The 25,939-nt window shown below is 34.0% G+C and overlaps 1 protein-coding gene across 1 annotated transcript in view; it reads left to right on the top strand.

The window, feature by feature from the left end:
* The window catches only part of LOC149414896 (DNA-dependent protein kinase catalytic subunit-like), a 124,894-nt gene that overhangs the window by 29,877 nt on the left and 69,078 nt on the right, over positions 1-25,939 (top strand). The window contains exons 16-24 of the mRNA XM_089643484.1: positions 2,814-3,016; positions 4,383-4,554; positions 6,975-8,533; positions 10,830-11,074; positions 12,494-12,660; positions 20,137-20,342; positions 21,281-21,424; positions 22,340-22,494; positions 24,558-24,708. Of these exons, the coding sequence (XP_089499610.1) occupies positions 2,814-3,016; positions 4,383-4,554; positions 6,975-8,533; positions 10,830-11,074; positions 12,494-12,660; positions 20,137-20,342; positions 21,281-21,424; positions 22,340-22,494; positions 24,558-24,708 (3,002 nt within the window). The remainder of the gene's footprint in view (positions 1-2,813; positions 3,017-4,382; positions 4,555-6,974; positions 8,534-10,829; positions 11,075-12,493; positions 12,661-20,136; positions 20,343-21,280; positions 21,425-22,339; positions 22,495-24,557; positions 24,709-25,939) is intronic.

Here is a 25,939-nt window from a genome sequence, read left to right as displayed (position 1 = left end):
TGACATCTATATAATAAAGGTATATAAAAACACACGGGTATTCAAATGCAAAGTTGTGTCAAAATTTTAAAGCAATCGATTAAGAACTTTGGAGTATTAAGATTTTGAACAAACGAACATATATATTTTTATTTATATAGATAGATACACAATAAGCAGGAGTGTGAAAAATTACAAAAAAATAACAAAGAATAAATAACCAACCGTTCGATTGTTGTTCACCGTTATATATTTAAGAATAAAACAATAACAAAAACACGAGATACAAGAAAGTTTGGATTAAGTGAAAACAAGAAATTTTGTAAAGTTAAGTGATAGAAGAAAAATTTTTGATCTTATATTCTTATACAAAATTATAAATTATCAGTTGGACAGCCCTGACATATTAATGTTGATTCAATTTCATGTACCTACCATTAGATCAAGGTCCTCTAGTATGTATTATTGTGACAATTATACCACAATCTCAGGATATAACTCAGTTATAAACAGATTGCACACACTTGGGAACTTTTATGCTAAAATCGCAGATACTTTTAATATTCCCCTTGTAAAATATAAAGCTGCACTAATAACACATTTTAACGCCACTTATTTTAATGAGGTCACTACATAACAGGCTATTGTCATTGCCTCTTTCCTTGCTGTTATTTTATTTGTTATGTTTTTACTAATTTTAATTCTTTAATTTTTTTTTTCATAAAAATTTAATACTGCACTATGTATATGTAAAAAATAAAATAAAAACTTTGTATGTAAATGGCACTTGTGCCGTAAATTCTAAATAAATAAATAAATATGTCCAAAATTGCCACTAAAGTGGATTTTATATAGTCGACAAATTCGCACAAGAGGTTAAGAGAAGGTTAACTTGGTTACTTAATCATTGAAGACAGTAAAATTAATTATAAATACAAACAAGACTCAGGAAAATCAGAAACTAGACTAGGCTAGATCTTAGCCTTGCCGAGGCTTTGCTTTACCACTGAGCTAATTCAACCCAATCCCCTTCAGTCATATTTAACTGTATCATACTTTGACTAAGAGCTATCAACATTTACTTCATTTACTTAACGCATATTTTTATTGGCTGATATCTTTGTATATTTACGTTTTATTTATTACAAGATAATACATTAGTATTACAAAATAATAACAAAGTTATAATGTATTATTCCCAATGAGTTTACAAAACTCATTTCGGGAAAAATAACATTAGATTACAATTGCAATTACAATTACGATTGACAAAACAACACAAATACATTAAAATAAATAAACGCAGATGTTATTATGTATGGAGGTCCAAAGAAAGATGATGTTAGTCATTAATAAAACTGCTGAGGAAATAGCTTTTAAGAGCTTTTGCCAATGTTTTTTTGTTCGTTGCCGGAAGTTTTAGATTACTAGGTAATGCGTTGTATTGCTTATGTGCAATGTAGGGAGTTAATTCCAAATATATTTTTTTTTTTTTCTTTCCTTTATTCGTAAAATATATTTGTATACAGTTTTTTTTACATGCTTTTCGACTACCACACTAGACACATGTCCGTATTATGTAGATATGATTGCAAGATTCTACCTGATAGTGTCTTGGATAAATATATCCATTTTTTTATAATTTAATGTGCGACATCCATTGCTATTCTATTACATATATGAATATTTTCATTTTTGGAATAACTTAACGAGTAAAATCTCAAATTGTAATATTTAATCGTTGAAGACAATATTAACGACTCAAATGAAAAATGTGAAACGGAAAAATCAGAAAAAGATTTGATCGCGTCTAGGTTAAGGCTATGAACTACGTCGTGTAATATTTTAAATTAAGCCGCTATCAATAACAACCCTTACGTAAATGGCGATAAGGTTTAAATTCCCGCTTAACACCATCCGCCTGTTTTGATTTATGCAAGGAAAAAACATGGCCAAAAAGTGCCTTTTATTTTATTTTGTGGATGTTCAGGCATAAATATTTAATTTTTTTTCGATCATTATATAAATAACTTAATATGCCACATTATACAATAAAATCATATCCGAAAATGGGTTCATAAGTAAGAGATTTTAAACATTAAAGCAGTTTTTATAGGCCTTTACATTATTTTTTTCTGGGCTTATAAAAAGACTTAAAAATACTCGATTATTTTAAAGGCCAAGATGTATTCTACTCGCAGTATTTAATTAAAGCATCTGAAACATTTCTAGGCGACCAAATTTTCAAATTAAAAACACATGATTTTGCATTACTACGTATGGCATTGCCTTAAGTTGGTTCTTTGAAAAGGAACATGGAAAGTTTTGGGGTTTCTTAGTAGACAGTGATTGATATTGATTTTGATTGTGGCCAAGAGGCAAGATTCTACATGGTAATTGAAAATTTTGAAAAGAAAGTTGATGTCATTTTTGTCACAACATTCATTTAATATTTCTAATAATGAGACGATAGTGACATCAGTGACAGGTGGTAGTTTTGGACCCACACATTATAGCCATGTTGGGCTCGTATAACTCCGTGGTCATATTGAACCCTTACACCTCCATGCTCATATTTGTCCCACGCATCTCAGTGCATATTGATCTCGTAGTCATATCTGCCCTTTAGATTTCGGTGGTCATATTTGACCCATAGCTAAGCCAGTTGTGACATTAATGAACTTGTCATCTGTAATGAATATGCGACTGAAGCCTTGTATGAGAGAGATGATATAAAAGCGAGTCAGTCTCTTGACTTATTCTTCTGCCATACTAATTTGCAGTAAATACTAATGTAAAAGCGCAGTATAATACCATTATCATATTAATTACAGATGTATCCTTGCCTGCATCGAGCAAGGGTGCCTTGTCAGGCATGCTGGCCGACCTGACTATCGCCATGGTCTCTCTGTCAGCAGACACAGACAACATTATCGCTTCCATGTTTGACCCGCTGCTGATGCAGTCGTGTCATTGGTTTGCGGCACCCGACAATTCGCAGTCAAAGGACGCAGAGAAATTCCTTACTGCGCTAACGGTCAGTACATATATCTTTCTTATTCTTCAAAGATTGATATATATTATACTCCATAGATAATGTAAACAAAGAGAGATATGGGATATGGCATAGAAGTGTGCTGACTGCCGCCTGTAAAGGCCTAACTGCACAGTCTATCAAAGCGGTTAAGCTAATGAAAGTTATGCGTTTGTTATGTTGATAGAAAGAAAGGCCTTTGGGGATGCTGTGTGGAGGGTTTTTAAGTAAAGGTATGAGAGGAAGTTCTGAGAAGGAAAAAGGTGTCAGGGGTGGGTAGGAATCTGGGGATCAGTGTATCGAGGAGTGAAGAACTCATTCCTCTCACTGCGGAGCAGGTGTTGGGTCGAGAGAGGCAAAGGGTCTCCCCCCGTGAACTTTGTTACTCCTGCTAAGTCACCGGCCGTTGCTTGTCACTTGGGGTGACCTATGGCCGAGGTGTGGGGTAAATGGCTCCAGTAATAATAATAATAATATTGGACAATTTTTATGCCGCTTTTGTGAGATATCACCTCATGGGTGCTTAGTACCATACAACCAGAGATGTGCAAAATGGGTACCCAAAACCATTTGAAATGCAAAATGGAAATGGGTCAAAACTTTTCCATTTGAAAATGCAAAATGCAAAATGGTTTTTAGAAAAGCATTTCAAATGCAAAATACCTATTTTCAAAATACATTGAAAATGCAAAATGGTTTCTCAGGTCAAACAATTAAAATAATTATACAAGTTTTAAACAATTTTGTCATTTAATAATGAACATCAATGTAGAACAAACATATTACATGATAGTAAATCCAAAAACACAACGACTACAGATTATGAAACCACAAAAAATTTGCGCAGGACTGATGTTGCCAACGTAAAAAATATAGAAACTGCTATCTAACATTTAATATTACAGCGTCATGGCCCCATGTTCAGTATTTGAATCAGTATTTTTTGTAATGGTATCACTCAATTGCCAGGGCTCCTACCAGGGAGCAACTTGACAAATGTAAATTATCTCTCATAGCGAGGTTGAGGACCGACTGATATTTGGGGCTTATGAAAAAAAAATGAGTGGAGATAGTAGGAAGAATGTTGCAAAAAAGCATTTAAAATGGAAAATGCATTGAGAAAAGCATTTAAAATGCAAAATGGTTTTTAGAAAAGCATTTAAAATGGAAAATACCCATTTTGCATTTTGCATTTCCATTTGAAATGGATTTATTTGAAATAAAGCACATCTCTGCATACAACAGCCTCCCAAATGAAAATAATAATGGTGACCCCCCGTTTCTCTTGTTGCTATTATGTATGTCTGTTGCAAAGCAGATATGGTAAGGCAGAGGGCGCTACGTAACACAAGATGCTGTGTAATTTCAGAAAGGCGCCTTCCACCCGTCCGACAGCAGCGTGCGGGAGAAGTCGTGTCTGGCGCTGAGAGAGTTTGTGCAGTGGACAGTGAGACAGGCCAGTGATCACGAGCTTCAGAGCTTGCCCCCGGGTGCCGCCGCCATCCTGAGGACCATCTGCCAGATGGCTCTGCACCCAGACGGTGAGGACCTCGTTACAATCTGAACATACCAGAAAAACATACCAGCATTCCTCTAAACACAGAACTCTATTTGACAATGTCCAAACTTCTCGTGAAAGGGCATAATCTTTTACTCATCGCTTTCACTAAAACAACATTTAGCCAACGAAATTTTAGATACTAACAAAGTTATACAATACACTTCCACTGGTCATTAGACATAACACAAATGTCTCACAAATGAACACAAAAGTCTTGGATCTCCAGCCCAGACAGATCAAACATCAACGATTTTGTTAACCACTCGGAACATTAGAACGTCAAAAGACGTAAATATGATAATAGCGGTCAAGACATTAGTACGTCTTTTCACGTAAACGCGCGAGATTTTACAAAAATCGATTTATTTCCATCACTAGTATACGGATTGCCATGATTTAAAAAACAGAGTATCGATAATGAATAACGCTACGCGTCTGTATTCGAGAATATCTATGGAACGTAGAGTTGCATTATCTAAGCCGATTGAATCTGTCATCTTGTTCGTTCATAATTTATTGCGTTTCTAAATAATTTATTAAAAATATATTAGTTTGGACGGTTAATATTTTGAGGTGACTAATAGTTTTTAATTATATTTCTTCAATATATAAAGTGTTATTTCTTTATGATACTCAGAAAAAAGTACATTTTTCAAGGCTTTGAAATAATTTTAAGCGATTTCTACATATTTTTGACGTTTTCATAAAATGTATATTTAGAAACGCAAATATTTACGTATTACAACACAATGCGATAGTGGATTTCATAATCTTTCCAAAACATTTTTTAGAATTAGGCTACGTTTCCCAAAACGTGAGTTATGAAGCTTTTAGCAAAACTCGTAAATAACACAAAAATTATCACGTTTTGACAGTTCGCAAAGGAACACATATTAGATAAAAGTCTTTGTCTGAGAGGTTAAGTAAGTAAATTTTAAGCTCAGAATTCCTATTGATTACATTAATTATGTCAGTTTGATGAATCAATTGCATCTAATAACACTGTCTGACAGGAGAATTATTTCAGACCTGGTTGTGTTACACAGAGTCATTAACAACTTAATTGAAAGTCCTGCAATCCTTGTCACTATTAAACTCCATGTGCCGACTAGGAATACAAGACAAAATATAACATTCTTCTGCAATACATACACGACCAACTATCAGACACACTCACTGACCAATAGGATGCATGATATGGGCAACAAGTATGGGGGTGCTATTGATTTATTTATTGACTCCATTTATAGAATTAAGCATAATCTATACCAACACTTTGTCAAATCCTACAAATTAGAGTAGCGTTGGTAAATTAGTTTTAATGATTTGTCTTATATGTAGTGTTGTTGTAATTTCTTTTTTACTTTATGTTCCTCTTACGTTTTACTAATATTGCTTCATATTTAGTTTTTTTTTTGTCTTTATTTAGTTTTTCTTTTAATTATTTCTTAATATTTTCTCATTATACTTGTAATCACAATATTACAATTGTGTATTTTGTACCTTCTTTACAATGGATTACATCTATTTACTGTCAGTATCTCCTGTATAATACAGATATTCTCCTATGTACACTGCATCATGTATCACTTCTATGTAAAAGCCTTTTTAGGCATATATAAATAAATAAATTCTTGATGTAAGCGGATTTCCTAATGAGACAGGCACAGTACTGTTACCATGTGATTAGTTGGCAAATATAAAATATTATAACTATATAACTGAAATGTAGAATTCTTCAATACTTCTCTGAAAACAGATGAGGTTTTTTTACAACAGAAAGAAAAGAATATAATATATGTATATTAAATCCAAAAGCATCCTAAAATTAAACTGTTGGGCAAAAGGGCTTTCTTAAGAGTAATAATATGCTGTGATACTGGCTGAAGTGTAGTTGATGAACAGCACAGCAGACAGCAATGATATTCCAAAAAATAGTTTAACTTCCAGAGTAAGGCCTTGTCAATTATGCCTCAATGACAAAAAGCCAGCGAGTGCCCAGGATAGGACGGTGTTTTCCGATTACCAATATCAGGTAATGGTGGCGTTATTTAACGAGTTGCAGATCCGTCGTCCGTGAGTCCAGAGGTGACTCAATGCTCCGGGCTGTCGATCAAGGAATGGCAGTCCTTGATTTTGTACTGCTCAGGTGTGGCAATCTAACCAATGCGCAATATGTAATTGAGTAAATACTGGAGGTGCCACACACCAAAAGTATAGATATAAATCAATTAGAAGTTGGCACACACCCATGTATTAATGTAATTTATAAAGTGTAGAAAAATATTAAACATGCGCTGGTTAAACTGTGGCCTTCATACCTTATGTTGTTCATGGTGGAACTTGCATTACGTTGAACTGTATACGTTTAAATAATTATTATTGTTTTTATCCTTTCAGAGTACAAAAGACGCGGCGCTTTCCTAATATTCAACGAAGCCGCCCCCCAGCTTTATAAAATGGATTCAGCCATAGACAAGTTTCTTCCAGAATTACTGTACTCCACTGTCAAGTCCATTGAATACTCCACTAAAGTATTCACTAGAGATGTATCCATCTACAAAGAAGAAGCCTTGAAATCTTTACACATCATTCTCAAGTGTCTAAAAATGAAAACAGCAATTTTTAAAAGACCCGGCCAAAAAAGGCGCAAACCGCCCAACTTTGGCAAGGCAACGCTACAAGACATCGCCCTTTGGATGCTCAAACAATCCAGGAATTGTCTATGCCGCAGAACTGGAGAGATGCTGTTTAATTCATTTTTGGAAGTCACTAAACGAATCGACGATTGTAACGATTGCGCAATTTTCCTGCGAAATCATGTGGAAAATATCAGCCTAGACGTCTTTATCGTGAATTATTTGGAGCCTTTGACAGATCTGACTATGAAAACTTTACAAGATTTTGAATGTCTATTTAAAACGCTCTTGAGACTGATTTCGAGTGTGGATGCGCACTTTCTGATCTGTAAGCATCAATTGATTGAACCCCGAGAGCTTTTTTCTGAGGAAAGAGTCAACAAATCCAAATTGTTCCTTTCGATGGACGTGTTTGTTGGATTGATAGATTCCGATTCGAGTGTTGCAGAGTTTCATAAATGCAGCGATGGGTGCCTTAGCAATACAGACTCGCTGGACGATTTGCTTTTCAAATTATGGTGGAAGTACACCGAGCTTCTGGTCACGTACGCAAATTATTACGAAGATGTTACAATCATAGACCTACAGTTGAGTCATGTGTTTAAAAGCATGGTAGATTGGCTGTCCATCGAAAGTAAACTGTCCATCTTACAGAGGAATATAAACACTGTTGGATCTTGGAGTGTTAAAGAAGCCCTTCAAACTATGAAAAAAACATCCACTCGACACTGGGACATTTTTATAAAGCAGTTTTATGCAAAGATAGAAAGTCATCAAATCATCATTTTACTCTCTAACTGCCAGAATGTTAAAAACATATCTCTTCTTCAAAATGTGGACTGCATCGATGCATTTGTAGAAGTATTTGATATGTCAAACGATCACGACATAGCTAGGGATAGTCTTAAAAGAATCTTTGTGAACATGCCGAATGTTTTGCATAGTATTTTTGACACATTTTTCAAACCTATGGGAATGGCTGGATGGAAAGATCCGACAGATTGCAAAGAAAATTTGCTGAAAATAGTCAAATTCGCTCTCTACTCGAAAACCGTAACAGTTGAGCATGTGATGCAGCTTTCGATCAATCTTAGCGAGAGGGGCAGCTCCGAGAAACCAACTCCAGAAATGCTTTTCTTAAAGACGTTTGAAGATCAAATATTACCATTCTTCATGTTGCACCATTTGGAGTTTTTCCAGGTCCTCATTACGAAGTATGGCCACAATACGTTTGCAGTGGAAGAGATTATGAAGTATCTTCTTGCGAAGAAAGTGACTAACAATGAGTTCATGGATTCTCTCACAAACTATTTGATGCAGGTAAGCATTTTGCACTATCCACTATACTGAATCCACTGAAATCATAAATAAACCACTCACTGGATCGATAACTCCTTGCTTTTTGTATGAAACAAGTTTGTCCACTATTTAACCATAGATATGCCAATATTTAGACACATTTTATGCATCCGAATCGTCTACGTAACACACCATAGACACGTCCAAGCCCACGCCTCAGAACTAGAATCATTTTTCGAAAAATGGCGAATCAGTATAAACCTCTAAAAGCGCCGCTTGTGTTTTCTCCCATAAACGCCCCATAAGACCACCCAACATCCAGCTATTTGGAGAAAACGTCCCTTGGCAAAAAAACATTAAATACCTCGGAACTACCCTTGACAGTTAATTAACCTGGATAAAGCATTTCACTGAAACATTAAACTTAGCTAACAAAACCTTTGCAGCCCTTTACCCCATGATATGCAAAAGAAACAAGAAATTATCTCCAAGAAATAAACTTTTAATATACAAATCCACGATAAGACCAAAATTAATCTAGGCAAGCCCAATCTGGGCCCACGCTTCAAAATCTAAATTAAATAGACTACAAACATTCCAAAATAAAGCCATTCACACAGCCCTGGGACCACATCATAAGTCTCGCGGAATCTTTTTATTCGGGCATGCCAACCCATACAAACCTGTCCATTAATTGTGTCGCCCAGTACGACGCAAATGCCAAAACTCAATATAAAAAACCAAAACAAATCCTACTTAAATAACCCCCCTGATTGCAGCCATGTTTCATTGCAAAAAATTTTCACAAAAAACTAAAAATTACTTTGCAACAACCATTTAAACTCATGATGAAAGAGAAAGGGGCCTTTTTGTATGCCGTATTCTGTATGCCAGTACATACTTCAAAAAGTCAACATAGACACGGATAGAGGAAACTAAAAACAAGGCGCGACCATAGAGAATATAATTCTCATTCGGAGCCTACCCGTTGATTAGCCTAAAATATTATTTTAAAAATGAAAATGTTCCCTCAGAACAATAAAGATCTATCTGACAAAGTACTGTTCTGACAAAATGAGCTTTAAGGTATCTTTCTTTACAGCTTATTTACTTAGGATTGCGCTTTGGCAGATGAGAATTTGAGAAAAATTACTTTGAAATTTGAATAAACATTTTCAAATATGATTGTTCTTTTCTACGACAGTATCGAATTTTGATGTTTCTCTGCTTATAACAGAAAAATGAAAAGCTCAGTTACATGTTACGTATTTTTCATTTTAGGAAGATAATAAATTATAGATAACAGGTTAAATCATTAATGAATAACGTAGAACAATGTAATTATACCTAGCATGATATAATCACGATCTAGTACAGCATCACAATATGTACAGTAGGATCCTGGCGGACCCACCCTGAAAAACAAAATAGATTAAATTCTGATTAACGAACCACTCGGCTTTTGCTTTCAATTCAACCACTCTAAATTGGAATATGGAATAATAGGATGGGGCTCAGCAGCATCAAAACACGTTAAACAACTGAAGGTAACTCAGAATTTCATCATAAGGACCATAATAAAAGTTCCCATTAGGACGTTAACAACAGAAATTTTTAAACAATTTGATGTTCCAAATATACAGAAAATCTATGCCAAAAACATTCTGGTACATCACCTCAAAAATGATTTACAGGCAAACACCTTACATACTCATAAAACCAGAGCCAAACAAACAGAGATACTAAATATACCAAAGTGTAACTCTACCTTTGGACAAAGAAGCTCTGAATTTTTAGCAGTAAAGGTGTATAACAAACTCCCACTTAGTATCAAACAATTCAAAACAAAAAATAACTACATACATTAAGGATATTAAATCTTGGCTTAAGGAACTACCGGATACAGAACTTACTAGCATACTTAAAACATCGTCGTAGAAGTTTAATCCTTACCCAAAACATGAAGTTGAATCATAGAAGTCGCTGAAAAACTTCCAAAACCTAGTCCCTCTCAACACAGGATCTCCTAGTGAGGAGGACTACGAATATAATCAAAATCTCTTATACATAAATATAAATATACATATTCTTGTAAAAATGTAAAAAAAATTATAATATACTACACATAGTATATTGGTGGGATGTTCTAGAGTGGTAGATACTCTCAGTATCGCCCGGTGAAAGACCAGATCTGAATAGCCAGGTACTTCCCCACCTTCCCTCACTTCCCCTTAGCCTCACAACATACCCCGATTGGGGATGCCATAGTCTCACTGGCTCCAGACTGTTATCATATAGTCTGCATGTTTCATTTCAGATGTGGCCCTCACTGCCGGAATACCGCACCTTTCACTCCCTCTTGGAGCTGTTTTCCCTGTTTGTCCTGGTGCTGCCCTCCTCCTCGGAGACCCTGGGCCGCGACCGGAATCCCATGGCCGACTGGCTGCTGACCTCGCTGCAGGACCCTGTACTGGATGTGATCAAGAAGTCCAAACTGATAGTCTTACTGCCCTCCCTGTGCGCTCGCGGACTGAATGCATTGAGCCACGATGAGGAATTAAGGTAGCTTTTGGTCACATTTCATTTTTCACAACAGTCAATTCTGTTTTTACACTATTTTAATACAATGGTAATTGGTTGTGCGTGTTACGTACCTATTTGATTTTTGTTACAAGTCCGAAAAGTATTTTTGTACCTTCAGTTCCTTTTACAGTCCAAAAGAAATGGACTATAAACAATGGCGTCACACATAATACTTATTTATTTTATTTATTAATCTTAAGTTAGCTCACATCTTCGTGTGTGCTAATAGTTTTATAAACATTTTAACATGTACATTGTTTGGCAAACATAATCTTTCTTTAAATATTTCACTAAAGTCACAAAAAAAAGAAACATTAATAATTGAGAAAGACATATTTTCTTAATTCATTTTTGAACTTATTAATATTTTCTATCACAGCAATTTCCTTCGGGATTTTGTTATAGAGTTGAACGGCCTGGTACATCAGAGATTTTTGGGTGCTTGTTTTTTTTCTTGTTGGCAATCTAATTTGCTTAGAATTTCTCGTCCCGTGTCCGTGTATCTCGTTATTGTAATTTATTTTTCTTTTCAGTTCCTTAGACATCATCCCTAAGTTAATTTTATGTATAAAAATAAGTACATTCAAATACACAGTTTGCTTCACCGTCAAAATATTCAGCTCCTTTAACATGTCTCTTATCCGTGTGTATATGTTGCGCTTAAGTATTATTCGCATTGCTTTATTTTGCAGTATTTGCATTTTTTTCATTTTCTCTTTATTGCAGAGAAAAAGAATACTTGAACAGTAATTAAAGTGTGGTGATATAATTGTATTGTATATTATCTGGCATGTTTCTTTATTTACTTTGTTTCTGATTCTACCAAGAAATGATATTTTTTTTGCAATTTTTTTAATTGTATAGTCTGCATTTTTTGAGAAGTTCAATTTTGAGTCTATAATAACACCTAGATATTTAATTTCTTCCACTTTTTTTATGATTTCTCCATTTATAGAAACCTTTGGTTCCTCGTGCGTATTTGTTCTGCCTATATGCATGTATTTTGTCTTATTTACATTTAGTTTTAATTTATTTAGTTTGAGCCATTTTGACAATGTTTCTAAGTCACTATTTATCTTTTTGATTGCTTTCTCATAATTATCTTCTGCAATATAAATTAGTGCGTCGTCTGCAAACAGTCTTATTTTGCAATGTTTTAATATTTTTACCATATCATTTATGTAGAGTATAAACAATATCGGACCCAATACAGATCCTTGCGGTACACCCAGAGATTATACTGATTGAAATTTAACAAGGGATGCGCGATGGCAAGAGAAAAATGCAACTATGTGATGCTAATATGTAATTTATTTGTTTTCTCTCTCTGTATTATTAGGGCTCTTCCTCTGTTATTCTATATTCAATGCTATGTCTCGTTTGTTTGTTGTGTTCCAGGAGGGCCCTGAGCAGCGTGATCTCGCACTTTCCGCAGCGGAGTTCGGAGTTTGCCCCGTACACCCCGGAGCGGGCAGCCTATATCTCCACATTCCAGGTACTGCTGGAGGCCATGGCCAACTCCGGTTCCTACATTCTGCTGCACGCCGTCATAGAGTGCTCTTGCTGTGAGTTCTAATTTAGCAAAGATTCAACCACTGTTTCATTTGGTAGCCTCAAAGTACCTGAAAAAAACCCTTAATTCTGTGCAATGGATAGCAGTCTCTACAGCACTGACGTCAGAAGCAAAAGCTATCCTTGTTCTACCGTTATTTCAATGGGAGATGCTCCGAGGGATTAGAATCATTGATTCCTTCGGCACCGGTGTAAAGCCGGGAAACATGTCTATTTATTTAAGGAGAAAACACAGATACAGACAGTAATTAAAAGATAATTTTGTAAAACAATAACTTGAGAATTCGCCTGCATCCTAACTATTTCTCACTGATTGACTGGTAGATAACAATTTTAAATATTTTTTTGCATGTAAATAAGGTAAAAGTTTAAAGAAAATTATTTTGTATATAGATAATGCTCAGTGTCAAATGAAAGTGTACAAATATTTTTTATACAAGTTTAGAGATAAATCATAAAAAAGTACTTAAAGAGTATAGTGAATGAAGTAAGTACACATTTTCTTTTTTTTTTATAGTAAAACACTTCAATTTCCTACCAAAAGTACTATATGTATCAAAAAATATGTCGGAATCCTTCAGGTTTTGGTTTTTATTATACAATTCGCACATTCTTCTGATTGGATCCCTGACACCAGCATTTGTGCGCGTCCCGCTAATATGGAATAAGTCGTTAAGCCTCGTCGTTCTGAGTGGTATTTTAAAGTTTATTAGATTGAGTAAGCCAGGACAGTCGATAAAGTTGTTGCAGATTTTGTACAAGGTCATTAGGTCAAGGTAAGTTCGCCGGTTAGTAAGAGTGGAGACGTTATATTTCGAGAGCATATTTGTGTATCCCCGTTTAGGTGCGCTCATTCTGTGGTTGAGGTAATGCAGAAATTTCTTCTGAATACTTCCAATATTTTCTTTATAGATATCGTAAAGTGGAGTCCATATGGAGGTGCAGTATTCAAGTTGAGAACGGACCAGCGTATAGTAAAGCAGAAGGTAGGTTTCAGGTTTTCGAAATACGCGGCTGTTTCTGATAACAAAGCCTAGCATGCAGTAAGCTTTATTCACAATATTTTTAATGTGCGCATCGAAATGAAGTTTGGAATCAAAAAGTACCCCAAGATCCCTTATACAGTATACACGATCTAGTGAATAGTTGCCTATATAATAATTGTGTATAATAGCGTTATGATTTTTAGTGAAGCTTATTTGTTTACATTTGTTGTAACATAGGTAAATTTTGTTTTCATTGCAAAACGCTTCGAACCTTTCTAAGTCTCGTTGGATGAGCAGACAATCATTTAAATTCCTAACAATGGCAAATATTTTTATGTCATCGGCGTACAAGAGAAATAAACAATGCATGAAACATTCAGAAACTGTATTAATAAAAAGTATAAATAACAGCGGTCCTAGGATTGATCCCTGTGGTACGCCAGAAGTAACTGGTTCCCATACGGAAGTATGTCCTCGTAACGATACAGCTTGCTGTCCTTTTGTTAAATATGAGATGAACCAACGTAATAAGTTTCCCCTAATTCCGTTATACATAATTTTTTTAATATTTCTATTTTTGAGACCGATAATTCGTGGTGGAATTCCATTATAATATATTATAATAAAACAAATAAAAAACTTTATTCCACTTAATTTTATTTTGACCGTAACCGGTTTCAGCTCGTCAAAGCCATCTTCAGACTGGTACACAAAATTCTTAGTCTACGGTTTATATACACAACATATGGGGGAGGGGGGAGAGGGGTAGTTTATAGGGTTTTAATCAATTTTATTTGTTACTAAGTCGTTTAAGATTGTCGAATTTCTAACTATTTGGTAATTCCAGTGAGCTAATTACCTTGGGTTTGTAGCTCATTTCAATATTTATTAGGGAAAAACCTTACAGGTAATATGCATTATTAATGACCAAATTTTACTGTCGAATCGTTATTTATGATGGGATTATATTTGCTTTTTGAAAAGATACATGTTTACATTTGAGAAATTATTATAAGAATTAAGAAAGTAGGGACTTAGCAACTGATACTAATAGCTTATTAATTACAAAGTTACTTATTGAAGGGGTACATGTTTACATTGAAGTAGGGATGGTCTAACCTAACTACATATTTTAATATCGAAATTATTATTAAAATTACAATGGATACAAGAGCGGAGACTTGGCAAATGATTCTAATTGTTTATTCATTACAAAGTTAGGGTCTATTTTATTAATTAAGCGAGTAATTTCTAAAGATTCTAGTCTATCAAGCTTGTGGCCTTTATTGCAAGTATGGAGGACTTTAACATCTCTGTCTTTATCAAACGAGTGTTTATTTTCTAATAGATGTGATGCTACATTTGACAATTCGCCTTTATTATTTACCCAATTTGTAAAATGTTCTTTAATACGGGTTTTGAAAGATCTCCCTGTTTGACCAACGTAATATGCTGGGCAGTTGGCGCAGTTCACTTGGTAAACGCCCGAGTTCTCGAGTTTTTCTCTCTTATCTTTGTTGTTAATTAAAATTCTACCTAGAGAGTTTACATTATAAAAAGCTGTTTTGCATTTATCATTATTGGTTAGTCTAGATATTTTTGTTGATATTTCACCAATATAAGGGATTTTAACCCATTGTTTATTACTATCTTTTTCATTTTTATTTTCAAGGCCTTGTGAAATGATTGTTAATGTAAGTTTTTTGTCCTTTTTCTCTATTAGCCTATCAATAGTTTCGCTTTTGTATCCGTTGTTATTGGCGATAGTTTTAATAATATTTAATTCATTATTATAATTTATATAATTCAAAGGCACATGTAAAAGTCTGTGAATGAGTGAATAAAATACTGATAATTTATGTGATATGTGGTGTCTAGATGTATTGTGTATGATATTATCACTATATGTAGGTTTTCTATAAATTGAAAATTCTAATTTATTGTTAATGATTTCGATACCTATGTCGAGAAAGTTAATCTTATTACCCCCCATTTCCATTGTGAACTGGATTGATTTGTTAATTTTATTGATTTCTTTTAGAAAAATATCTAATTGTCTGTTTGTTCCTGTCCAGATAATCAGAATGTCATCTACATATCTACGGTAGAAGGCGACTTTATTAAACGATTTTAGTTTTTCGATGGATTCTTCGATATAATCCATGAAGAATTCAGCTAAGACCGGTGAAATCGGGCTCCCCATAGCTAACCCACTAGATTGGATGTAATAGTTATTATTAAATCTAAAGAAATTTTGTTCTATGCATGTATTTAGTAATCTTGTTATTTCGTTACGTTTTATTAAATTAATGTTTATTTTTTCCATGTAATTATTAATAATTATTTTTAATTCGTTTGTTGGTATGTTTGAGAACAAACTAACAACATCAAATGAAACTAAGGTAGCATTATTGGGAACTTTGATGTCTTTAATGAGGTCTATAAGTTGTAGGGAATTTATTATTCCGTATTTTGGTTTAAAATTAAGAGTATTTTTTATAATATTATTTCCAAATTTTGCTAATTTATAGGCAGGAGCTGAATTATATGACACTACTGGCCTTACTGGCATATTATTTTTGTGTACTTTTGGCTGTCCATATAGACGTGGGCATTGGGGGTTCATAACAGAAAGGCTATTTTTATGGTATTTATTTTTAATCAAGGTTTGGCATGAATTTAGAATTGTGTTTACGTCTGCTGCAAATTTAGGAGTGGGGTCCTTTTTCAATAAGGTTATATTACTGGTGTCTAGCACCTCTTGGACTTTTTCTAAGTAATCTGATTTATTTAAGATAACTGTACTGTTGCCTTTATCTGCTTTTGAGATAATCAGATTATTTTGTTTGATTTTATTTTTTATTGATTTTACGATACGTGCTTCGTTAGAGAATTTCCCCTCAGTCGTTGCGTTTTTTATTATTTTAGTACATAGGTATTTTTTACCGTAATCTGACGTTGCAATATCTGTATCTATCGCGAGATTCTCGAGATCTTTTAAGTTAAGTGGTAAGTTTGGACAGTATTTTAATCCTTTATTAAGCATTGTTATTTCAGTATTATCAAATTCTACATTAGTGTTGTTTACTACCTGATCGTAAAAGGATGGTACGGGTGAATTAACAGTTTTATCCCTTGTTGTTGATTTTAAGTGTTTTTGTGTCCAGTGTGTTAGTTTTTTAAGTTGTTTTTGGTAAGTTATATGAATTTAATTGTTAACCATAAGGGTGGTGTCATTATAAAGGCAATCAAATTCTACGGGGTGTAGTTGTGATGTGAGTAAAGTGTGTACATAAAATAAATAGTTATTTACATTATCCCGAATGTTGTACCATTTCTTCATCTCCTGTGTGGTCCATGTTCTGCGGGCTGCGGTAACTGCTAGTGTAGCTGCTTTGCTGTTCGTGTTCGTCCTGATGTTGATGTAGTTGGGTATAAGGCCCCGTTTTTTGCACTCTCGATTGAACCACAAATGTTGTGACGCCATCCGTCGTTTAAGAATGAGTTTTTTGTAGAGTCTCTTCAGTGTTGCTGTGTTTGCACTTTTTAATATTTCTATTACATGCACTTTTTAATATATCTTATCGGTCTCAAAAATAGAAATATTAAAAAGTGCAAATCTTATCTCAAAAGCAGATAAAGGCAACAGTACAGTTATCTTAAATAAATCAGATTACTTAGAAAAAGTCCAAGAGGTGCTAGACACCAGTAATATAACCTTATTGAAAAAGGACCCCACTCCTAAATTTGCAGCAGACGTAAACACAATTCTAAATTCATGCCAAACCTTGATTAAAAATAAATACCATAAAAATAGCCTTTCTGTTATGAACCCCCAATGCCCACGTCTATATGGACAGCCAAAAGTACACAAAAATAATATGCCAGTAAGGCCAGTAGTGTCATATAATTCAGCTCCTGCCTATAAATTAGCAAAATTTGGAAATAATATTATAAAAAATACTCTTAATTTTAAACCAAAATACGGAATAATAAATTCCCTACAACTTATAGACCTCATTAAAGACATCAAAGTTCCCAATAATGCTACCTTAGTTTCATTTGATGTTGTTAGTTTGTTCTCAAACATACCAACAAACGAATTAAAAATAATTATTAATAATTACATGGAAAAAATAAACATTAATTTAATAAAACGTAACGAAATAACAAGATTACTAAATACATGCATAGAACAAAATTTCTTTAGATTTAATAATAACTATTACATCCAATCTAGTGGGTTAGCTATGGGGAGCCCGATTTCACCGGTCTTAGCTGAATTCTTCATGGATTATATCGAAGAATCCATCGAAAAACTAAAATCGTTTAATAAAGTCGCCTTCTACCGTAGATATGTAGATGACATTCTGATTATCTGGACAGGAACAAACAGACAATTAGATATTTTTCTAAAAGAAATCAATAAAATTAACAAATCAATCCAGTTCACAATGGAAATGGGGGGTAATAAGATTAACTTTCTCGACATAGGTATCGAAATCATTAACAATAAATTAGAATTTTCAATTTATAGAAAACCTACATATAGTGATAATATCATACACAATACATCTAGACACCACATATCACATAAATTATCAGTATTTTATTCACTCATTCACAGACTTTTACATGTGCCTTTGAATTATATAAATTATAATAATGAATTAAATATTATTAAAACTATCGCCAATAACAACGGATACAAAAGCGAAACTATTGATAGGCTAATAGAGAAAAAGGACAAAAAACTTACATTAACAATCATTTCACAAGGCCTTGAAAATAAAAATGAAAAAGATAGTAATAAACAATGGGTTAAAATCCCTTATATTGGTGAAATATCAACAAAAATATCTAGACTAACCAATAATGATAAATGCAAAACAGCTTTTTATAATGTAAACTCTCTAGGTAGAATTTTAATTAACAACAAAGATAAGAGAGAAAAACTCGAGAACTCGGGCGTTTACCAAGTGAACTGCGCCAACTGCCCAGCATATTACGTTGGTCAAACAGGGAGATCTTTCAAAACCCGTATTAAAGAACATTTTACAAATTGGGTAAATAATAAAGGCGAATTGTCAAATGTAGCATCACATCTATTAGAAAATAAACACTCGTTTGATAAAGACAGAGATGTTAAAGTCCTCCATACTTGCAATAAAGGCCACAAGCTTGATAGACTAGAATCTTTAGAAATTACTCGCTTAATTAATAAAATAGACCCTAACTTTGTAATGAATAAACAATTAGAATCATTTGCCAAGTCTCCGCTCTTGTATCCATTGTAATTTTAATAATAATTTCGATATTAAAATATGTAGTTAGGTTAGACCATCCCTACTTCAATGTAAACATGTACCCCTTCAATAAGTAACTTTGTAATTAATAAGCTATTAGTATCAGTTGCTAAGTCCCTACTTTCTTAATTCTTATAATAATTTCTCAAATGTAAACATGTATCTTTTCAAAAAGCAAATATAATCCCATCATAAATAACGATTCGACAGTAAAATTTGGTCATTAATAATGCATATTACCTGTAAGGTTTTTCCCTAATAAATATTGAAATGAGCTACAAACCCAAGGTAATTAGCTCACTGGAATTACCAAATAGTTAGAAATTCGACAATCTTAAACGACTTAGTAACAAATAAAATTGATTAAAACCCTATAAACTACCCCTCTCCCCCCTCCCCCATATGTTGTGTATATAAACCGTAGACTAAGAATTTTGTGTACCAGTCTGAAGATGGCTTTGACGAGCTGAAACCGGTTACGGTCAAAATAAAATTAAGTGGAATAAAGTTTTTTATTTGTTTTATTATAATATATTATAATTTTTTTAATAAGAATAAGGTGATCAACCTTGTCAAAAGCTTTTTTGAAATCGCAGTAAATTGCATCTACCTGATCCATGCTAGTAAACAAGAAATTAGAGTAAATAAGTAAATTACTCACGGTAGATTTGCCTTTGACAAACCCGTGTTGTTGGTCTGTAATTTTGGCAGCAAACTGGGGATATATATTATTATGGACAAGTCTTTCCAACAGTTTAGGGATCGCCGAGAGAATGGATATTGGCCTGTAGTTTTCCACTCGTTGACGCGAATCACCCTTAGTCACGGTTGAAATTTGTAACGGGTTGCTTCTATGACTCGGCTCAGCTGTGGAACTATAATCGGCCTATATGCCCTCTCTCTTACAGCACGGGTCTCTTCAAGACCCAGGTTTACTCCTTCCTTTTCTCAAAAAGACCCTCCACTCAGCATCCTGATGTTAGGCACTGAGGGAGTGTGTGTAGTGAATGTAAACAGTACATTTTTACAAGAGTACAGAATCTGAGAACACTTTGTTTGTATTAGAATTCTTGTCGAAAGTAATTCCCTCATGGTGTGTCATCTTTGGGATTGCTTTCTTATAGACATAAGGAAGGAATTAATGGAAGAATGATTGCGATGATTTGAAATTTTTCAGTTGACGTTGAGCACATATGCGATGCGCAGATATCCCACAAGCTGCGATCCTTCATGTGGTCCCTGAGCTCCGCAGACCAGACCCTGGTGCTGTCGAAGGTATTTCAGACCTTCACGGAGCGCTCCAGGGATCCCAGCATTAGGCTCAACCTGCTCAATCGGTTTCTGTTACCCCTTCTCAATAATGCCTCAGCCCAAACTCTTGATGTAAGTACACTTAATTATGTTTTCCTGATCATTTTTATCAATCTCTTATTTCAATCTTTAAGAATTTACAGTATCATCCTCAATTAATTCCCACATTCTCAATAAATAGCTCAGTGGTTAGAGTGCTGTTCTGGTGACACAGATGTCCTGGGTCCGTTTTCTGTTGCAACTGTTATCTTTTTATTTTCTGTGTCTTGTTCTGTTACATATTTCCTTTAGATTTATTAATATTATCTGCTTCTTCAACGATTAAATATATATTACATTGAGCTCGATCACTTCCTCATTACACCGATAGACTAAATTTCTACAATGTACGCACCCTTGAACAGAGAAGACTAAATATTGATTTAAATTTTCTTTTCAAAATTGTTAATGCTCTAATAAACTGCCCTTTTTTACTCTATCAAATTATGTTCAACGTTCCTAGAATTGGTTCCCGACTCATACATTATATTCCGTTACATATTAAAAAATATAAAACTAAGCTGGGGTATGACTCACCTTTACCAAGAATGTGCCGTTATTTTAACGAGACATATAAAAGTCATCCCATTGATTTGTCAATGTCATCACTGGCCACCTTCAAATCAAACGTAAACAAGACTTAAAGCTACCTATCGTGTTGATCTATAAAATAATTACTATTGCTGTTATGAAATGTATATGTAAGTGTATGTATTTGTGTATACATGTATGCATGTAGGTGCATACATGTACATTATTCTTTACTTATAGTTTTGTGTTCATCAATGTTGTGTTTGTCTGTAATTAGTGATAGTATCAACCAAGTTTAAATTGTGTAATTGAATTTCGAGAGCTTTGATATGAATCACTGTTGACAAACCTAAGAAAAAAAAAAAAAAAAAAAAAAAAAAAAAATCTTAAGTTATTGCATTTAATTAAATAAACAAACTAACATTGTTTGAATTCCCCAGGAGTTGTACGCAAAGATATTACCCAAGATACTGGAAGTGCTCAACAAGCCGGTGAGAGATGTGAGGCCTTCGGAGATACCCCTGAAGCATCTACTGTTGGAGTGGAGTGCGGCTTTCCTCATGGCTGAAATTATGTTCCTGAAGGTAACATATATCTTTCTGCATGTTTATTGAAATGTCTTGAAGGCAACATATCATTCTCTTTTTTTTTCAAATAACTTGGTTTACATCACTTTATTATATACAACCTCTACATGTTTCATGAACGAAGTTCACCTCATCAGGAGTAAGTATACACTGAAGTCAAAAATTAAATATAGATTATAATTGGATAGAAGAAGTGGAAGGAGGGGGGAGGGGTAAGAGTGGGCGGAGCTTAGCAGAATTAGGAATTACAATACAAAGTTATTTGTGTTTTAATAAATAAAAAATTAAAGATTCCCAAATTATTCTACATGCAGACTGAGCTGTATTCTGGAAGAAGCCTGCTTCGAAAGCGGTAGGTATCGAAATAAAAGTACTCAATGTCTAAAGCCACAACAATCCTCGTGACAAGAGGCACCTTAAATTCTACGCAATAATGTATCAAGTTAAAATTAATTTCACTATTTCTTCTCTGCCTGTAATATTTTTAAGGTAACATATCTTGTATTTCTTCAACTTCGTCTTTCTTCAATCCCTGGATTATCAATTTGGTAATGTTGTATTAATTGTGTCATTTCCTTATTACTGAGGATCGTGAGCCCCACTCCAATTTCCCTGGAACAAGGTTCCTTAACTCCTCGCTGCGTGGGAGCCAAGAACAACAACATTCCAGACATAGGTGATATGATCACTCCAATGCATCGGTGATCTTCCTTTGCTTCCCTGCCAAACATTTTACCAGTGACCATGAGTTACTCCGAGTTTGAGTCCTCTGTTTAGCGAGCAACGTGTCCCTGGTATCTTAGGACACGCTGTAGGCAGACAGCCCGAATGTATATATTGACTGTCCATGGATTACTGACTGCTTGTGAAAATAAAACTGAATTAAAGATACACATGTTTTGGATCTTCCAGGCGCCAGATGTTCAATCAGCCGGTTGCAAAATCGGGAAGTTGGGGGACGAGTTAAAGTTAAAATGGAGGAGAGAGTTCTTCGATCGTTCCCTGAAGCCCCGAGATGTCAACATACCGATTCATGATAATTTCAGCCAAACTGCTGAATACTTAAGGTAATTTCTTTGCCAATTTACACTGCTGACCAAAATGTGCCAAAGAGATATTTAAAAATATTTATTGGGATTATTTCGATAATTCTGCACGTTAGTATCTTCCTTTAATCACAAAGCTAACTTAGAAATGTCACACTTTAACAAGAGATGTCTTGCAAACTTACCTTTTTAAGCTGTCATACCCTTAAATTAAATATACCATTCCTGAGAGAAAGTCCAGTTATGAATGTCCTAAATCCTATATCTAAATTTCGCTAATAAACAATTAGTTAATGTTAATTAAGTGTTAATCTTAAGTGACCTACCAGGTAAGTATTGTAAAGTATATTATCTCCATATATAGTTAGTAATAACATAGATCACTGCAGAAATGTATTATAAATTTGTACAGCGCCTTTGAGGTGATTTTACACAAAAACGGCTCTTTACAAGTTATCCAAATATTATGATTATTATTATCTCTTCTGAATTATTTGTCATCATTCAGCATAATCATAATGTGTTAACATATTAAAAAATGCATTTTCGAATGTAAATTTGCCGTAGACAACACTCAGAAGTTTTAACATTTAATATTGCTCCAAATAGGTACCACAAACAGCAATTTTAAAGTAAATAATTCGCTGTATTCTATTTTTTTATGAATCCTATAATTATGGGATAGAAGGTGAAATATAAATGCATTCAATGGCTCTTTAACCTCTCAGAAAAAGACTTTTATTTACTTTGTGTTCCTTTGCGAACTGTCAAAACGCGAAAATTTTTGTGTTATTCACGAGTTTTGTTAAAAGCTTCATAACTCACGTTTTGGGAAACGTAGCCTCATTCTAAAAAATGTTTTGGGAAGATTATGAAATTCACTATCGTATTGTTTTGTTTTACGTAAATATTTGCGTTTCTAAATATACATTTTCTGAAAACGTCAAAAATATGTAAAAATCGCTGACCATTATTTCAAAGCTGTGAAAAATGTACTTTTTTCTGAGTATCATAAAGAAATAACACTTTATATATTGAAGAAATATAATTAAAAACTATTAGTCACTCAAAATATTAACCGTTCAAACTAAATTATTTTTAATAAATTATTTAGAAACGCAATAAATTATGAACGAACAAGATGACAGATCCAATCGACTTAGATAATGCACCTCTATATTCCATAGATATTCTTGAATACAGACGCGTAGCGTTATTCATTATCGATACTCTGTTTTTTAAATCATGGCAATCCGTATACTAGTGATGGAAATAAATCGATTTTTGTAAAATCTCGCGCGTTTACGTGAAAAGACGTACTAATGTCTTGACCGCTATTATCATATTTACGTCTTTTGACGTTCTAATGTTCCGAGTGGTTAACACTATAAACAGTTTATACGTCCCTATATTCAAATTCGGAGGTATGAATTTTTGAAAGAGGGCGGTATATTTTTAAACCGAACGCTTAAAAATTGCAGAGCGCCTTGGTATGGCCGGCCCTAAGAGGATTGCTACCGCTTCTACATTCATAAACACATAAATCTACCCATCTGCCCTGATGATGGTCACTCTAATGCTGTCCGAAAAGGAGGAATAAGCTCAACGTGGCATATTTACTAACGATTATTTCAATTATTGTATCTCTAAATGGTATAAAATTAAGTCGCTATCCGCGTCAGTCTGTTTGTGTGCTTAGTTCTTCTAAACCACGCAACGGATTTTGATACGGTTTTCACTATCATTTAGAGAATTTCTTCCAAAAGGTTTACATATATAACACATGCATATTATATTTGTAGAATGTAGAGAAAAGACGATGTTTCATAATCAAGTCATAAAAATATGTTTTCGGGCACTACATTGTTAATGCTGGCTAAACCTTATAAGATACATCAAAATAATGCACCATGTCTTACAGCCTAGAAAAGCCTACAGAAAAGTCCGCCTTGGTGTACGTGTATCTCCTTAGAATAACCCCCAGCAACGTCGGGTACACGTAAGCTAGTGATCTATAAATAAGGCTTTAGATGTATTTTTGTTAGTAAAATATATTAAAAATTTAATGAAAATTGATTTTGCAGACTGGCCCGTTGTTCTGCCTACAAATGTCTCCACTCCGTTGTGCTAGCAATGCCCAAGGAGGATATCAAGTTGTACCAGTTTCTAGTCCAGGATAAGGTGTGGGAGGGGATGATAGATACAAACAGGCGATACGCCTTTCCAATGGATCAGGTACGCACACAATCATTATCTAATATATTTGCTAAATAAAGGCACTGTTTCAACAGGACAATCCCATTTATTATCCAATGAATTCCTTTTTATAATAATATAAGAGTAGGACACCTTCGTCTCGAGCTGTTGTTCTCTAACAAAAGAAAATGTTTCCAATGATAAAACAGGAAATTACTACTATCGCTCTGTTGATAAATCTTGGTACCAATAGAGACATCTATTGACAATAAGTTGCATTATTATTGAGCAAATCTTGATATCATAGCTTCAAACCTTTTTTACCATAATCATTATTTGATACATACCTTTAAAATTGAACAATATTCGGGTTCAATATTGTTGTGTTCGTACAAACAGGTCTCCAACTCGTCTTGGAAGGAGTTAAATGAATAAGTGGTTCTTTTAGATTATCAGGGATTTATTAATACTCCGCGTATTATAAAGGTGACTCGATATTCGACCTAACTAGTAGCTGGCTAATTGAAATCTGTAACAGTAAGTTTCTCTGAGAGCCTTACCTCTGGCCCTGGCGACTACTGGCCACTGGCTCCATCTTGCGGACTTCCACGCAAGCTCTATGCACTGCCATCTGTGCATGCATCTATGAAGCTCTTACTTCCCAACAAATATATAGTCCTTTTAATATAATATTATTCCACACGGAAGATGAGAAACCTTTAACAAAGAAAGGACCTTTACAAAGTTGTTAGTATACAATAATCATATAAAAAAATGTTTATTAGCAATGCCTTTCCCACCATTGAAGTATGACCGGCTTAAACGGTACACCCACCCTTCCGCATAAAGTGTGTTAACCACTTGATTATTAAAATTGGTGTATTTAAAAAAAACCATCTAGAGTGATAGACATATCCAGGTATTCGGTTTTGGATTCGGCCATGTTCATTCACAAATTCATGCGTCCAAATATTATTATATCCTGAAAAATATTTAAATTGATTACCGTGGTTTAAAGTAAATATATAATCCATGTATATAATCACCGTTCATCCCATAGGTTTTATAAATTTAAGAGAAAAGTTAATAACATACGTTAAAATCTATGCGTTTATAGATATCGGTGTCGCGTGTCGGTGATTCAAACCAATATTGGATTTGATTCCCTTTTTTGAAAGAAATGCATTTATACTTGGACAAACCTATTTATTCATATTGATATTGAATATGTACGGGTACAACCAAATAATTTGTCTTAATATTTTAAAGT

Source organism: Hesperophylax consimilis, chromosome 19 (assembly GCF_061612785.1).
Source record: "Hesperophylax consimilis isolate HC1 chromosome 19, BYU_Hcon_1.0, whole genome shotgun sequence".
NCBI lineage: Eukaryota > Metazoa > Arthropoda > Insecta > Trichoptera > Limnephilidae > Hesperophylax > Hesperophylax consimilis.
Note: the sequence above shows the minus strand (reverse complement) of the source record. Positions and strands in the feature narration are given on the sequence as shown.